This window comes from Cnephaeus nilssonii (genome assembly GCF_951640355.1).
Source record: "Cnephaeus nilssonii genome assembly, chromosome: 19".
Taxonomy (NCBI): domain Eukaryota; kingdom Metazoa; phylum Chordata; class Mammalia; order Chiroptera; family Vespertilionidae; genus Cnephaeus; species Cnephaeus nilssonii.
The window spans coordinates 8,246,023-8,263,499 of record NC_137090.1 but is presented as its reverse complement, the minus strand read 5'-3'; the positions used below and the strand labels follow the sequence as shown (position 1 = coordinate 8,263,499).

At 54.6% G+C, this 17,477-nt stretch overlaps 1 protein-coding gene across 1 annotated transcript; it reads left to right on the top strand.

Moving 5' to 3' along the window:
• The first annotated feature begins 4,665 nt into the window (after nt 1-4,665).
• On the top strand, nt 4,666-15,934 carry IGFBP4 (insulin like growth factor binding protein 4). Its single transcript, XM_079798380.1, has 4 exons — nt 4,666-5,296; nt 11,409-11,566; nt 12,373-12,507; nt 14,670-15,934. Exons 1-4 carry the CDS (start codon nt 4,948-4,950, stop codon nt 14,802-14,804), a joined length of 777 nt encoding a protein of 258 aa, XP_079654506.1. The 5' UTR covers nt 4,666-4,947; the 3' UTR covers nt 14,805-15,934.
• The last annotated feature ends 1,543 nt before the right edge of the window (nt 15,935-17,477 follow it).

Sequence of the window (17,477 nt, the reverse complement as noted above, 5' to 3'; positions counted from 1 at the left end):
CTCACTTTTCTGATTATGGCTAGTAACTAACACTTACTGGGCACTTAATATGTGGCAGGGATCATCGTAAGCATTTTATACAGATTCATTCATTTAATCATTACAGGCATCCTATATAATAGTCACTTAAATGGAAGAGGAGGATACTCAGGCACAGGGAGTGTGCTAACCTGTCCTAAATCTACTGCCAGGAGTCCAGTCCAGGCAGGCTGACTTGAGAGCAAGCATGAGAGCCAAGACTCGTTAAAAAAAAATAAACCAAAAAGTTTTTTCTTTAAAAAAATTAAAGTATAACATACAGAAAAGTGCAGAAATAAGTAATATTTAACTTAATGAATGTTCACTTAGTGACTATGCTATGTAACTAAATACTAAACATTACCTGTACCCCATAAGACCCCTTTCAGTAATGACTCCCACCCTTTTCCTCAAGAGTAACCTTTATACTGATTTCTAAAATCATAAATTAGTTTTGCCTGTTTTTAAATACACACACATTTCTACTGGGTGTATACCTGGGGTGGAATTGTTGGTTGTTTCCAAGTAGTTGTACAAATTTGTTTTCTGTATCACAGTCTCCTTATTCCATATCTTGGTTTTGGGCCGAGGACCATGCAGAAGGACTCCAGAAGACCTAGCTTCCTAAACTGCCCAAGCTGGAAGGATCTTCACAAGTCAGTGAGTGCCCCTCCCCTATTTTACAGATGGTGAGACGGAAGCTCAGGAAGGGGAAGTGGGCACAAAGCTGGCAAGGAGCAGAGCTGGCGGGACTGGAGATATGAAACCGGATCCTGGCCAACCCAACTGCAGATGGGCTCTCCTCTCCCCACCCTTCCCTGGCCTGGGTGTCCACTTCTTGAGCTCAATGTCCTAAGGCAGTGGTTGGCAAACCGCGGCTCGTGAGCCACATGCGGCTCTTTGGCCCCTTGAGTGTGGCTCTTCCACAAAATACCACGTGCGGGCGCGCACGTACAGTGCGATGGAAACTTCGTGGCCCATGCGCAGAAGTCGGTTTTCGGCCTGGGCGAGTCTATTTTGAAGAAGTGGCGTTAGAACACTCAAGGGGCCAAAGAGCCGCATGTGGCTCGCGAGCCGCGGTTTGCCGACCACTGTCCTAAGGGAAGGACTCAGGCTCTGTCCTCTGGACCAGACCTCTTCTATGGGTCTCTGTGGAAATCCTCACTCTCCTGATATGGTCTCTCCAAGAGTGGGGCCCTGCTGGCCAAGGAGGCAGCCATACTAATGTGTCACTGTCCAGCCCACACACCTGGGGTGACTGTGGAGGATGCCATACCTGGGGCCTACACATCAGCTGACATGGAGGGAAGCTGAGGTCCCTACTCAGTGTGGGCTCAGGGGACAGTCCAGGGAAGCCAGGGAGGGGCTGGAAAGCCAAAGTTATGGGGAGGCCCGGAACCCAGTCCTCACGCTAATGCTACCTCTGCTCTGACCCCCCCACAGCCAGCTGGCACTCTGTATCGTAGTCTTTCATCCTTGGCATTTGTTTGGAATGCTTATGACAGCTATTTTGGAAGGCAGTAAAACACAGAGGTTAATCATACAGACTCTGCCTGGGTTCATATCTCTTCTCTTCCACTTACTTGCTGTGTGACCTTGAGTTAACTTACATACCTCTCTGTGTCTCCGTTTCTCTATCTTAAAAAGCACTTACTCCACGAGGTTGTTGTGAAATGCATATGAGTGAAGCACTCAGACCATGTCCAGCATATGCACCTTGAACCAAGGTCCTGTGATTCCAAATCCCATGGCCCTTGTATACAATATGTCCCAGACACCAGCAGGCCTGGGGGCGGGGCGGGGGGGCACTAAACCAGTCCTCAAGGAGCTTTCAGTCCAGTGGGGGAGACACAAGTCCTGCTACCAAGGGATCTCCAGCCTGTGGAGAAGTTGGAGTTTCCAGAAGAGAGGGGTAGGAGGGAATAAACACTCGGTGCCTACTGTGTGCTGGGTACTTTGCACAGACCACTATTTCTCTCCCCTCGCCACCCTTCTTTCTTTCTTATTGCAAAGTCCCATCTTCCAGGTTAGGATGGTGATGCTCAGAGAGCTTAAGAAACTTGTTTTAGGTTCCCCAGTGAGTCCAGTGGCAAAGCTGGGATTAGAATCTAGGTCACCTTATGCTAACATGGAAGACCATGTAACCTTGGCTCCAGTTCACCTCCTCCATGAAGTCTTTCCATGTCCTGGATGTAGAACTAACCACTTGTGCCTCTGGGTCCCCATCGTGCCCCATAGAAATGCCCCCAGGGCACCTGCATACTTCTTAGACTTATTTTACTTATATACCTGTCTCCCTTCACTAGACAGTGAGCTCCTTGAGAGCAAAGAGTGATCTTGGCCATCTCTGAATCCCCTGTACATCCTGAATAAAGCACAAAGTCCGTGCACAATAGCTGTTTCATAAATATGTGTTGCATGAACGATGGGAGTGATTGGAAGGTCTCATGTCCATTTTCCTGCCTCCTTGGAATTATCTCAGACAGTGATAGGGGGGCATCAGAGGATGGATGGAGGGGTGGTGCTGGGGTAGAGGTGTGAACATCTGTCTCACCTGAAACCTTTCCAGTTCCCCACACTCGTCTACACTCATGCTTCATCCCCAGGCATTTCTCTTGGCTCACTCCACTCTCTCCTGCACGCCTTCCTCCATGTTCTGCAACGCTATCTTTCCCAGCACCTTTGCTGTCTAGAGGACAAGTCTGGCATTGAGATCAGAACCATCCCTTCCGGTCCCATTTTATTCTCATAAGAGCTTAAGAGGTAGGGTAAGTGGAAGTGGCCGATCTTCATTTTACAGGACTTTCAAGCTCCATGAGGCTGCTGTCCAAGTTCATACAATAAGTTGATGGCAGAACTGGGCCCAGTATGATGTAGGAAGGGAACAGGGCTTAGGGAGGTTTTCTGAATCAGGGACCGGCTGGGCTTCCCCCCAGGACTTGAGGGACCTGGCTCTGGGACACAAGAGACCCCAATTGGTCTGTGAAATGGCATGGAGAGAATCCTAGAACATTTTTATAAAAAATATATTTTTATTGATTTCAGAGAGGAAGGGAGAGGGAGGGAGAGATAGAAACATCAGTGATGGGAGAGAATCATTGATTGGCTGCCTCCTGCACACCCCCAACTGGGGATTCAGCCTGCAACCCAGTCATGTGCCCTTGACCGAAATTAAACCTGGGACCCTTCAATTCATAGACCGACGTTCTATCCACTGAGCCAAACCAGCCAGGGCTTTTTTAAAATTCTTATTTAAAATTTTTATTTTCCAGTTACAATCGAGAATCCTAGACTCTTGTCGCTGGCCAGAACGCGCCAGGCCTTCTGCAGTCTTGATGGTTGCCGGTAGGTGCCGTCAGTTTGCCACTTTTGGTTCTGTCCCTCCAGTTCCAGCTTCCAGTCCCTCTCTTCCTCCTATCACCGGTACAGTCTGCGCTTGCACAAAGTAGGAGAGGGCGCAATCCCCGCGAGACTGAAAGACCCCGGTTCTGGGAGAGGAAGCAGGAAGAGGGTCTTTGATTTGCATTTCAGCTTGGCTGCCCTGCAGCTTTCTAGGCAAAGAAAAAAAACACCCACAGTGGGTCACCAATTATGCCGGGACAGGAGCCTTATCCTGAAGCCAGCTCCAGGAGAGCAGAAGCGTTTGCGGGGGAGGATGGGGGAAGTACTAGAGGACCTGAGAGAGAACCTAGGAGATGGGGCCCTGCTCCAAATGTTACCCTGGTGGACCTCCCAATCAGGAGGATTGAGGCAAGGGTGAAGGACACAGGCATCAGCAGGATCTCACAAAGGGCCTAGCCAACCCCAAAGAGCAACACCGGAATGAGAAAGAGGCACCCCTTCCTCAAAACCCTACACACATCTACAAAGCCTACAAGAGAAATGGCGCCCTCTGGAGTTGTGCACTGCACAATTTGTATGCACACAGAGTGGCAATCTCCAAAGCCCCCCCCCCCCCCCCCCCCCCCCCCGCCCACGGGGTCTGTGCAGTAAAAGCAAATATCCTGAGGGAGGAAGAGGCTGGGCACCTCCCTCCCCAGTTCAGAGATTCCACTGGGGAAGGCAGAGGGGACCAGGGCCCACATGAACCTTGGGAGACTGGGAGAGGAAGGGGGCTGGAAGGGGCAAGTGTGAAGAGTCTTAGGGCCATGAGGCCCTTCTGGGCCCCTCGTTGTGTACCCGTACTTCTCCCCCCACCTCACCCGACTGGTTGAGACTGGAAGCACTGGGGTAGGGAGGAAAGGACTGGCCAGGGAGACTGAATCCGCGGAGCCCACCCGGAGTCGGAGTCCAAGGTTGTGCTCTCAGTGGGGGGCCTGGGGCCACCTTTGTGGGTCGGGATGAACCCTCCAAGGTTGGGGGAGGGGGCCAAGGAGTAGCCTCTTCGCTTCTCCAACTCCCTCCCCTCCCCTCCCGGGCTCTGGTTCTGCAGCGCTCTCGGCGGCGCCTATCAGGGCTTCCACACCGCGCTGCTTCCTTCTTGGGCAGAAAAGGACTCTCAGCTGTAGCCGAGGCGGCGGCGGGGACGCGGGAGAGCGCCCCCTCCCCCTCACGGCGGCGTCTCCCGCTCCCCCTCTCCCTCCCTCCCTAGCCTGATCCCCCACCTCTGGGAAGGCGCTGGGGGTGTGGCCAGAGGCTGCTATAAAGTCCGGGGTAGCCGTCCCGGGCCGCCGCTCTGTCCCTTACCCCCCCGCCTTCTGGACCCGGCCGAGGATGCGGCGCAGCGCCTCGGTGGCCAGGATCGCTCCTCTCCAGCCCGCTTGCTAACTTCCCTGCCTCCTCCTCTGTCCGCTAGCGGGGCCGCCCCGTCTCCCCACGCTCTCCCGAGCCGGTCCTTCAGGCGCGCCGGGCGCTGCTTCCGTGGGCCTCCTGCTGCCAGCCCGCGCTCCCCGCCCGCACCTGGCGCCAGCGCCCCGTCCTCGCCCGATCATGCTGCCCCTCTGCCTCGTGGCCGCGCTGCTGCTGGCCGCCTGGCCCGGGCCGAGCCTGGGAGACGAAGCCATCCACTGCCCGCCCTGCTCCGAGGAGAAGCTGGCTCGCTGCCGCCCCCCCGTGGGCTGCGAGGAGCTGGTGCGTGAGCCCGGCTGCGGCTGCTGTGCCACTTGCGCCCTGGGCAAGGGGATGCCCTGCGGGGTGTACACCCCCCGCTGCGGCTCGGGCCTGCGCTGCTACCCTCCCCGGGGAGTGGAGAAGCCCCTGCACACACTGATGCACGGGCAAGGCGTGTGCATGGAACTGGCGGAGATCGAGGCCATCCAGGAAAGCGTGCAGCCCACGGGTAAGGTTCCGTCAGCCCTTGCACGTCCTCCCTGGTGTGCGGCCCTCCCAGAAGCCCCTTTCCCCATAGGGCTGGCCCGGGAGGCCCTTGAAAATCCCCTGTGAGTTGAGGAGAAGGTAGGTACGTGGCAGGGCCCTCCTGGCATGGGACAGGCTCAGCCGAGCCAACTGCTACCCAGTCTCTAACAGCCTGTTGCCACTGTCAAGGAGGACTCTGCCCCATCCCTCCATCTCAAACCTCCCGAGGATGCCTACTTGGGAAGAGTAGTCTTGGCTGCTGGTGCAAGAGTGGAAAATTAAGGGACCTGGGCCAGCCCACAGCCTGCAAGTGAGCCAGATAACTGGAGGATGAGGGTGGGGGTGGGGGAGGGGGGGTGGGGAGCTTCCTGGTGCTGATCCCCTCACCACAGGTGAAAACCCCAGGGGTCTGAGAAGCCAGAGCTTGGACTTTTGACATTGGGGTGGGAGGACTGGGACTTGCATCTGAGGGGGCTTTGGTGGTGAGGGGCAGCAGAGTGGCCCTTCCCCAAAGCCCCAGGCCAGCTCACCTAGCCGTTTGGGGGGTACTGGGAAGTCAGGGGTCTCTCTACCGGACCTGGGCACCTCCTCTTGCCCTGGTACACAGGCATCCCTCTTTTTTCTCTTGGCAGGTGCCATTTGAGGTGGCAGAAAGAAGCAAGTCTGGGCTCCCAGCCCAGAGCTGCAGAAACCTAACGGGTGTGGGCTAGAGAGTAAAGAAGAGAGGGAGACAGACTTAGAAGGCCCTTTGCCTTAAACTCTTTCTTATCCTTTCTCTTTTCCATTTCTCAGTGAGCCTCTCAGTTGCTCCTTCTAATCTTTCTCAGTCTCTTTCCTTCTTTCTCTTTGTTCTTTCCTGCTGTGTCTTTCAGCCTCTAGTTTCACAAACAACGTTCTGGAGTCCTCCTTTCCCCAATACCTTCTGCCCACCATCGGTTTCTTTCTCTTTCTCTGTCTTATTACCTTTCTCTGTTTCTGTTGCCCTGCTTCTCTCACTCTCATCTCAGTCTCTTTCTGTATCACTGTTTCTCTTTCTTTGTTCCTGTCTTTCTGTTACTTTTGGAATCTCTCTCTCTCTCTCTCTCTCTCTCTCTCTCTCTCTCTCTCTCTCTCTCTCTCTCTCTCTCTCTCTCTGCCTGCCTTTCCTTGTGTCTGCTTTTGTACCTTGTTCCCTCTCTCTGTTTTGCTCTCCCTGTGCCCTTCTGTCTGTCTCTTTTCCTGGTGCTTGAAGCTTCCATTGTTCCAGTCCGGATGCTGGGACTCTGGCCCCAAGCTTCCTGCCCTGGGTCCCAGACCGAGGCTCCACTTCCTCAATCCTCTGCAGCTTGTTAGCTGGAGGAGAGCAGGATGCAGGGAAAACAGGAAGGAGGTGGACCCCAGGGGTCTGGGCTTCAGGCCTCACTGCCCTTCCTGCCCCTGGGCAACAAGAGATGGGTCAGCAGAAAACATTCTAGGAGAAATGCCAGCCTGGCACCCAGCACATCTGGGAAGGGGGGCAGTCCTCAGGGAATAAGTCGCTGATCATGGGGGCAGAGATGCCGGTGCCAGTGGGAGAGTGAGGGCTGAGCCCTTGGGCATCCTGAGTATAACAGGACCACATTCTCTTTGTATCTCCCTCCTCCACCAGCCAGCGGGTATCTGGCAACTGATTAGGATGGTTGGTAGCCTCTTCCTCTCTCACCAACTTGAACATGAGGCAGAAGAACCCTCAGAGGGTCTTGGGCACCCATTTTCCTTGGCTGGGAAGGAACACCCCATCCTGTAGTGGAGAAAAATCCATTTCCCTGGGAGCTTTGGGGAGGCATGAACAGTGTAATTGTCCTGTGGGTATCATGCAAACCCGCCTCCAAGGGTGGCTTTAGGTCCCCTTTGGATTACAGGGCCTGGGTCTCTAACACTAACACCCCTCACCCCTCCTTCCTCGCCTGTCCTCCACCCATGCAGTGCATGCACTCTCTGGAGAGGGAAAGGCTACGTCAGGGGGACCCCGGGGAAACTAGGCACCTTCTTGGCAAGCTGTGTCCCTGCCCTCTTACCTCCCAGCCATCACAGAAGAACCCTCTGCCACAGCCTGGGCCGCACAGCACCATGTGAAAGGCGCCCCCTAGAGTTGTGCAGTAGCCCTGCAAGATCTCTGGTGAGACAAAGTGTCCAGGGCTTGGCCCCTGTCTCTACTCTCCTCTTTAGCTTCCCACTGACAATAGGCCACTGTCCCTCCTAGGTCCCAAGGCTTGGGGACCTAAGCCTCTTCTCTCTGCCTTTTCCTCTTGGGGCTGAGCTTCAGCAAGTGACTGAGGGAAGGCAGCCACTTGGCCTGCCCCCTCCCCTGAACTGCTGTGGCCCAGTTGCCTACTATTTGCCCCAGGGGCAGGCCCCCCCCCCTCCATCTCCAGGCTCCCCCACCTTCCTGTCCTAGCTTTTTGAGCCACAACAGGTTGTGGACTAATACCACTCAGGCCACCAGAAGTGCGGATGGGGTGGACATGTGCGTCAGAAATCCACAATTCTGCATAAGTGCGCTGACCCTGGATTCATGGAATCTGGGGGAGTGGACAGTGGCATCGACGTTTGGACTGGGGTGTTCCTCTGGGACAGGCTTAGGGAACATGCAGGCCAGGTTAATTTTTAGTCAACACGGCAAACACTGTCCCCCCCTACTTCAGTACTGGGAATCCAGTCGTGTCATGGGAACAGGGCCTTCCCAGAATTTCTGTGCCTCTGTGGGAGGGAGGAAGGAGGGGCATAGCTGCTCAATATGATTACTTTTTTTTAGTATTGGGAAAGTGAGAATTATTGGTGCCTTGGGTACCAGGAGTCTTTCTGTTTAAAGGCATAGGAGCTGTAGAGATAAATCTCTCCTCCTTCCCTTCCACCCAGTCTACAATAGGACCTGCCTCACAGGGTGGGACGTCTAGCATGGAGTAAGAGCTCAATAAAGTGGAGCAGTGATGAAGATGGTGATGAAGAGGACGCTGGATGGATTTAACTTGAAGCTTAAATCCCCCTCTGATGTTGGGGTTTTGGGGGACAGTAGGCAACGGAATAAAGCTGGGGGACATGCAGAGGAGTTGAGAGGTGGGGCAGACTTTGATGCCTTTTCCTGCTGTAAACACGGGAGGAACAGGCCAGCTGCCCTTGTCTCTGACTCTTGAGGCCAGCAGTGTGTCACAACAGTGAGGGAGACACCCCTTGAGCCAGAACTCCAAGAAAGGGTCTGGTACCCAACATGGTGGTCTTGACTTCTCCAGCCAGAGTCCAGAGGAAGAAGGAAAAGGCCTTCCAGGGCAGGTGGGCGACCTTCCAGGTCATGCCTGGAACCCACCCACCTCACAGTCTCACGCTGGGTGTCTTGAGTGGGGCAGGGGCTGGCGTTGAGGAGGAATCATGGGGATGAAATCAGGCAGCAAGAAAGCGGAAATCCTCTAGCTTTGGCCACGAACTTTGCAGCCAGTAGTGCCAAAGCTGTGAAGCCTCTTCTTTCTCTGGGTGCCTTCCCTTCTGCTGTTGCTGGAGCAAAAACCAAGGTTTCCCCCGTGGCTGCGTGTCCTTGGCCTCACTCCAAGCAGGGGCTGGAGGAGATGACGTAGTCTTGGATGCCCCATCTCCCAAACAAGCCTTTTGGAATTCAGGAGGTCAGATCTCTCAGGGGGCTAGGTCTGACTCCAGCCCCTGCTCGGGGGGGGGGGGGAGCCCACCAGTACTGGGGTTTTCCAGATGGCACCACCTGGGTGAGCAGCATCAGGTGGCCAGTTTTTGTAGGTGGGACGGTTCGGTTCACGTTTTTTCAGAGACTCAATGCTGTGACACTCACCCTCCCAAGCCAGGTGCCTTGCGGTGGGTACTTGGTGTGCTGGACAAGGAAAAGTTACAGATTAAATGGAAAGTCAACAAGCTAGGGTATAGCCAGGGTGCCCTGCCCTAGGTCTGTGTCTGCCCAGGCTGGGTCAGAGTGCCTGAGTGCATGTAGGTGTGCACACGTGGACAAGTGTGTGTCTGGACACGTCATTGTTTGTATATGTTTGTAATTCTTGAGTCCCGGCCTCTCTGTGTCTGAGTGGGCAGATATGGACATAGTCCAGGTACCTATGTCCCTATGAGAGACACTAAGGAGCTACTCTCCCTGTCTTGGTGTGTTCTTCTCTAAGCTTACACACAAGCTAGGCACACGTGTGCTGGTGGTGGTGGGGAAACAAAAAATGGGGAGACCAGGCATGCTGCCTGCTCATCTTCCCCAGGTAACCTCCATGTGACATGGGGCCCTCCCAACACAAGAACATAAGCGCAGCCCCAGATTTCAGTGAGTAGACCCAGTTGTCCTGAATGATACCGCTCAAGTTAAGGTATACACATTTTCAAATACCCAGTAATAATCCCTCAAGCATTGGTCATTTGTGGACTTCGACTCATAGAACTTCAACATTGGAAAACCTGGTTGCAGTTGAACTTCTACTCCAGATGTCTCTAGATTCTTGAGGCCTCAACCCCTCGGACGCTCCACACCTTAGTATCGTGGGGGCTCTCTACCTCCTGAGACAGCCCCATTCGTAGAAAACTCTTCCTTACTCCTTGAACCCAAGAACATTCTGCCCATTTACCAAGCAGAATAAGTGTCACTGCAAAGTAGCCCTTTCCTTTATGGCCATGAAAACACACTCAAAGGAAAGACAGTAAAATCTTTCCAGGTTTGAAGGGCACTCGAGTTGGTGTTACAAGTGAGTCTCCTCTGGGCTGTCCTTGGGATGTTAGGTATGCTGAAGGACGGGGTATATCTGCTCTATTTATTTCTTCCCTTCGATTCCTCTTTCTAAGCCAGCCCGCTACTCGTGACAGATCCTTCTTTCCATCCTTGATGACTCAATTTTATAAATAACCGTTGGGGTGGAATCTCGACAAAGACTTTCCGAGGGTCTCGATTCTTCCTGGCTTGGTTTTCCTTTATCTGCATGTTTCTCCCCACACTCCCAGGTCTAGGAGAATAAAAAGAGAGCTAACCTCCCCCTTCTACCCCCAACTCACTCTGGCCAGGCAGAAACATACCATTTGACCCAGAGGCAGCTCTGGGACCACTGCCACACTTGGAGGAACCTGCTAATTCCTCAGGAAAAAAGAAATCCTGACACGAACCAGATGTAGCCTTCTGTCTGGCCGCCAACATCTGGAATGCTGGCAGTGAGCTGCTAAGCCGAGCATTTCAGAGGAGGCTCTGATCTGCAACCCCTTCCCTCCAGCTCAGGCCTGTAGTCTGGATTCGGCTGCCCGGAGGGAGAAGCAGCAGTTGCAATTGGGTTTTTCTTGAGTTCAGATAGAGTCTTCAGGACATCCCAGGGAGGGGGTGCAGGCCCAGCCTTTCCACCCCCATCTCCAGATCCCCAGTGCCCTGACGCTGGGCAACAGACATGGACTTTGGAAGGGGTCTGAAGTCTAAGGGTAGGGGACTGAAGGGATGTGAAGGTATTCTCTTGGTCCTAGGGCCACACAGAGCATTACACAAGTATACACACACTTACTTGCACATGCAGGCATACACACCCACTCCCACTTTTCTCCTGTCCAGCCAATGGGGAGGGCTTGGGTTGGATTTCTCATCACTCATGGAAACTTTGATTCTGGCCATTTGGAAGGGGGTCAGCAGGGCTGATAGCCCTGGGGATCCTGTGGCTGGCTCAGCCAGACGCTGAAAAGAGCAGGAAAGGAGACAGGAAGAGAGAGCAGATGGAGAAGGGGGGTGGTAGGAGGAGCTGACTAGGAGAAAAGATCCGGTGGGGGGCCCCCCTGCCTGCCTCAGACCTCTCAGCAGAGCCCAGGGGAACCTCCCGTCTGGGCAGCTGCAGCTGGTGACTCATCTGAGGGCCGGACTGGGTGGGGTGAGGGGCAAGTCAAGGACTTCAAGAATAGTCTCCTGAGGAGTTCCAGGGGAGTGGGAAGGAGACGGAGGTGCTGTTTTGACTTTTTCCTGCTCCTAGACACCCCCTCCCCATGCTTCCCATGTCAGGCTGGAGAGCCCCCAAGAAGCAGAAAGCAGGTGGGAGGCTGGGTTGGTGTGCTGCTCTGTCTTTTGTCCGTGCTGACCTCTCCCCATCTTGGCCTGATTGCAGACAAGGATGAAGGTGACCACCCCAACAACAGCTTCAGCCCCTGCAGTGCCCATGACCGCAAGTGCCTGCAGAAGCACTTCGCCAAGATTCGAGACCGGAACACCAATGGGGGCAAGATGAAGGTCATCGGGGCGCCCCGGGAAGAAGCCCGGCCTATGGTGAGGACCTCTGACCTCAAATGCACATGTTCACAGGCACACACACCACCACCATCACCACCACCACCACCACCACCACCACCACCACCACCACCACCACCTATGCCTATGTTCATCCAGTAAACGTTCTTTGGATGCCAAAGGTGTACAGTATACGTTGTCAGGATCCAGAGAGGATCCATTCCTTTCCTTAAAATTCCATTCCTGCTTGGTAGTTCTCTATATTGGCACAGCCGAAGTGATTTTTAAATACTGAAATACTTCTGTCCTGGTTGGTAACTCATGGTTGCCCCAAGCTTCCTGATATTTCTTGGCCCTTCTCTTGGATTCCCCTCCCCAGACCCTCTCAATCTCTAAAGGGGTAATGCTGGCCATAGCAGGGGGCATTGGGACCCTGTTCCGGAGTCCGGCAAATGTCCTTTCTCACGGATGGTTCTGATGGCTCCATGCCTGGATCTTACAAGTTGTTGACTGCATGATTTCATTCATCCCTCCTGCTTAGACATCACCCCCTCCCAGTCCTTCTCCATAGGTTTCTACAGCTCCTTCCCCACAGGGTTCCTTCACCTCACACCTCTCCTTTTTAGAAGCTCTTTGGCCCAAGATCCTGTCTTCAATGTCCCTCTGTTCTTCCCACCAGTGTCTTCAGAACCCAAGCCACGCCCTTCACCTCACTGGGCCCTGACCCTGACCTCTGGGCTTTGACCCTCCTTTCAAGGCCTTCAGTCCTGAGATGACCCCCATCCCTGGTTCTCCTGCCCCTCTTCTCTTCTGCTGAGCAGTTTCATCCTCTCTCTCTCCTCCAGCCCCAGGGCGCCTGCCAGAGTGAGCTGCACCGGGCCCTGGAGCGGCTGGCCGCCTCCCAGAGCCGCACCCACGAGGACCTCTACATCATCCCCATCCCCAACTGCGACCGCAACGGCAACTTCCACCCCAAGCAGGTGGGTCACCCTCTGTCTCCTGCTGGGCCCTGGCCTCAGCTCCAGGGGCATTAGACAGGGTCATCCAGGGTAGATGCCTCAGGAAGGGGGAGGCTCCCCAACCCCTAGGATCCTTCCCAAACCTTCCCCCCAGCTTTAGGACCTCGGCTCATTTTGCCCACATCACTCATTTTGGGATGAGGAGACTGAGGCCCAAAGTCACAGAGCAAGTTAACGGCAGACGAACTATCCTGCTTCCCCATCCAGGACTATTTTCACCTCTTGATTCACAATCTGAGACGTTTACCCTGGTACACCTGCCAACCTCTGCCTCCCGTCACTTTCTCACTCACCCTACTCCCTTCCTTTGAGTAGTTCTCCTTCGTCATCGAATGTCTGTCTGCCCTGGAAATGGAGGGACTAAGTCACGAGGGGTTAAGGGGGAAACAGCCTGACCCTTACCCCAAGTTGAGCAGCCAAACCACTTGGGGTACAGCCAGGATGGAGGCGATGCCAGATCTGACAGCTGGAGTTAGGGGCTTTGGGTGGAAGCAGGGGAAGGAGGTAGGCAGAAGAGAAGCCGTGAGTGTAGAAACCTCTGTGCACCTCATACCCTTGGGACATGGGTTCCTCTGACAAGCCACCAGGAAGCTGGGATGTCCAAGAAGGCTGGCCTGCTCCAGCCCCATCTCTGGACAGAGCACTGGGGTGCCTCGTGTTGGGTGTTCCCTGGGGAGCCCTGGCCTGGATCTCCTTCTCCAGCTCCTTGTGGGCAGAGACACACACATTCTCACACTGCACGCTCTATGATAAATCCTCAAAGTGGGTTGCCATGCAGCCAGCAGAGGCCTAGCCAGGAGAAAGGCTGCCCCTGAGTCTACACATCCCAGCATGGCCCGAGGATGTGATGAGAGGTGTGCAATGAGTTGGGAATCAACGAGGCCCCCCCTTAAGCCAATGCCAAACCTATCTCCAACCTTTTTCCCAACACCAATTATTTTGGTCCCAATTTTTAAAACTTTTTTTGCCCTAACTAAAAAAAACCCAAAAAACCGGTCATAAACTCTGTTAGAGAAGGTTTAGGTTTACAGAAAATTGAGCAGCAAGTGCAGAGTTTGCGTCTACTCCCCCGTACCCAGTTTCCCCGGTTACTATCTTACATTAGTGTGGTGCATTGGTTATGATTGAGGAACTAATACTGATACATTATTAGTAACTAAAGTCCATAGTTTACATTAGGTTTCATTCTTCGTGTTGACAGTTCTATGGGTTTTCTTCCCCCAATTATTTTTCCTACTGAAAGGTCTGACCCTTGACCCTTGATCCCCCAGACTAAATCTGACCCTTGAGACGACCTTCACTTCAACTTTAATCCTGACTCTTAAATATACCTCTGCTCCCTGCCTTCCCTATCCACCCCGCCTTCCTGTTCTAATCCCGACCCAAACTTGAGCCCAACTGCTTTAGTTGTTCTAACTTTGACCTCTATCTTTATCCCAACTCGATTTCTGACCTGGACTCTGAGTCTCACCCAACTCAAGTGTTAGTCATAATTCCCAATTCAACTGCAATTCTTTATCCTGACGGTACCGTAACTTCAACTTGGATCCCACTATTACCCATAATCCCATTATTTTTTTAAAAAAATACACATTTTTATTGATTTCAGAAAGGAAGGAGAGGAGAGAGAGATAGAAACATCAATGATGAGAGAGATTCATTGATCGGCTGCCTCCCGCATGCCCCCACCAGGGATGGAGCCCGCAACCTGGGCTTGTGCCCTGACCGGGAATTGAACCCCGTGACCTCTGGGTTCATAGGTTGATGCTCAACCACTGAACCACGCCAGCCGGGCTTTAATCCCATTCTTAAAAGTCCCAACCTAATGAGAACACACTCAAAACATCTCCGACGTGTCTTTCAAATCCAGCTTCACCTCTAAATCCTATGGATCCAATTCCCCCCTAGGAAGGCTAGAGAACTTCCTCAGGGCCCTGCCTTTTAAAACTCTCTGGACCTTTCCTTCTTGGCCAAGTTCTCGCTCTACTTCAGCGAGCTCAGAAGATTTGTGCTCATGAGAGAGCCTCTGGCCTCAGGGGCCGTCATGGAGCAATTGTCTGATTTTGGGATGGTGCTGGGATTGGGGTTCACCCGACTGACCTCTCATGCCCTTGTCTTGACAGTGCCACCCTGCCCTGGATGGGCAGCGTGGCAAGTGCTGGTGTGTGGACCGGAAGACAGGAGTGAAGCTTCCGGGGGGCCTGGAGCCGAAGGAGGAGCTGGACTGCCACCAGTTGGCTGACAGCTTCCGCGAGTGAGCCCTACCAGCAGGCAGGGGGCTCCCTGCCCCCTGCTCCCCCTCCCCCTGGAGGCTGCAGAGCTGACCTGGAGCCTGGATCTGAGTCCTGGCTCTGCCTCTGGCCCAGAAGTTTTCCTCGGCATGTGTGGTGTGTGTGTGCGTTGATGAGCATGGATGTACCCTTGGGGTGAGCCGGAGCCTAGGGGGTGTCCTCTTGGGGCTTAGATAGCCTAAGAGGTCAGAGTGGCAATGGGGAGCCCTGGTGTGTTTCCAAATTGACCCTGGATTCATTCATTCTTTTATTCATTCAAGTCATCTAAAAACATTTACTGGCTACATATTACATGCCAGCTCTAGTTCTCAGCCCGGGGTGGGGGCGCTCTGATTCTGACTTCCTCTGATTTGGACATTGGGGCCACCTCCTACAAGGTGGACACAAGTCTGTGGGAGAAGAGAAGTTCCATGCCCATAATCCGAGGAGGAAAGTAGACATGTACCTTGACCATTGTCCCTCCCTCAATCTCGTGGTAGAGTGGAGGCCACAGAGAAGGTGTGGGGTAGCAGATGGCCCAATGGTCAGGAGACCAGGCCCACTCCCAAAGCTAAGGGCTGCCAGGCTCCTCTTCTCTTTGTCCCCAGGCCCTCCAAGGGCAAGGACCTGCAGAGACAAGCCTACTTTGGGGTTGGGGGAATGCCATCTGCTTGATTGCCTGGCAGCGGAATCCCTGCTGTGGAGTAGGGGAGAGGGTCCTAGGAAGGCCTGCAGGGCAGAGGGCTGGGGTTTGGGGCCCCTGTCGGAGCAGTCAGGGAGGGAGGGAAGAATGTGTCATTGGAATGTGTGTGCCTGATGGGGGAAAGGACCAGCGTAATGGGATTGGGCGGGAGTGAGGGACTTGCCTGGGGTCCTGCTTCCTTCCATTTGTAGTCAGAGCCACGAGATCAGCAGGATGACTCCATCTGGCTCACAGCCAGCGCCTCTGCCTCCTGCTCCACACCTCCTTCCCTACAGCTCCCGCACCTGTACCCCGCCCCCTGGGCATTTTCTGGCTTCGCTGGATGGAAGGAGACTTAGGGACCTACCAGTTGGCCATGATGTCTTTTTTTTTTTTAACAAAACAAAAAACAAAACAAAACAAAAAACAATACAATTGTGTTTTGCTTATTTATTTAAATTAGAGACAGGGGTGTACCAGGGATGGGAGGCCTATCCTACATGGTAGAAGGACTCTAAGACTCAGCCAATTCACCAGCCTCTCCCTGCAGCCTCTTCCGGAGGGGCCTCCCTGTCCCCCAAGTCTGTGCTGTTGGTGTTCAGACTTCTGGTGGGGAAATACTGGCTTCCAAACGGAGGGAGAGAGCCGGACAGTCCTGCAGGGCCAGAGCTATTCCTGGGAGCAGCTGGTGTGTGAGGCTGGGGCATTTCCTAGGGCATCAGGCAGGTTGGGTTTGCATCTGAATTTGATTTACTAATTCGGGGGCGGGGGAGGCACTGCCCGGAAGCTTGGGAAAGGGGTAAACTTTCCACCACATTCCACAGCTCTGCATGCTTGGATTCCTGATTGGGGGTTGTGCTGAGATTTGATTCTGATGGGTCGAGGGGTCAAGAGTGGGGGCATCTTTGATCTTGCTGTCCTGGGCACACCAGGCTGTGGACTTTTGGTGGCAGCCCCCGAATTTGTGCCCACATGGTACGATTGGATTCCTGGTCAGTTCCTAATGTCCCTCTCCTCCCGGACCTCTGTGCCAGGCACTGATTTCTTGGGTGGAGGTCCCTTTCTGGGAGTTCACAGGCAGCCTGGGGACCCTGTGCACCGAGCTGCTGCACTCTGGGGGTGCACCCTCCTGTCTGGTCTGGCCTCTGGGGGCGCACCGTCCTGTCTGGTCTGGCCTCTGGGGGCGCACCCTCCTGTCTGGTCTGGCCTCTGGGGGCGCACCCTCCTGTCTGGTCTGGCCTCTGGGGGCGCACCCTCCTGTCTGGTCTGGCCTCTGGGGGCGCACCCTCCTGTCTGGTCTGGCCTCTGGGGACGCACCCTCCTGTCTGGTCTGGCCTCTGGGGGCGCACCCTCCTGTCTGGTCTGGCCTCTGGGGACGCACCCTCCTGTCTGGTCTGGCCTCTGGGGGCGCACCCTCCTGTCTGACCTGGCCTCTGGGGGCGCACCCTCCTGTCTGACCTGGCCTCTGGGGGCGCACCCTCCTGTCTGGTCTGGCCTCTGGGGGCGCACCCTCCTGTCTGGTCTGGCCTCTGGGGACGCACCCTCCTGTCTGGTCTGGCCTCTGGGGGCGCACCCTCCTGTCTGACCTGGCCTCTGGGGGCGCACCCTCCTGTCTGACCTGGCCTCTGGGGGAGCACCCTCCGGTCTGGCCAGCTCCTGGATTCCTAGCCCTCCCCAGTTCCAGAGGTGCTGCCAGGCTCTCGACTTCACTGGCCTCTGATGTGCGGGCACCTGTGCTGTCTGCATTTTGAGTCTGGGGCTGCAGTCCTCCCTCATCTCTAGCTCAGCCATCTAGTCTCCCCGAGGCACCATGGGCCCCTGGCAGCAGGAGATAACGAACCAAGTGGCAGACGCGGAGGGTTGATCTCTCAGCCCCTGACCACTCTTCAGAGAGCCCCCTACTCGTGGGGCCAAGGCCAAGGCATGTTGGGGTAGGAGGTGGGTATAGGCTGCCGATTAAGTTTTAGGTCCCTAAACCA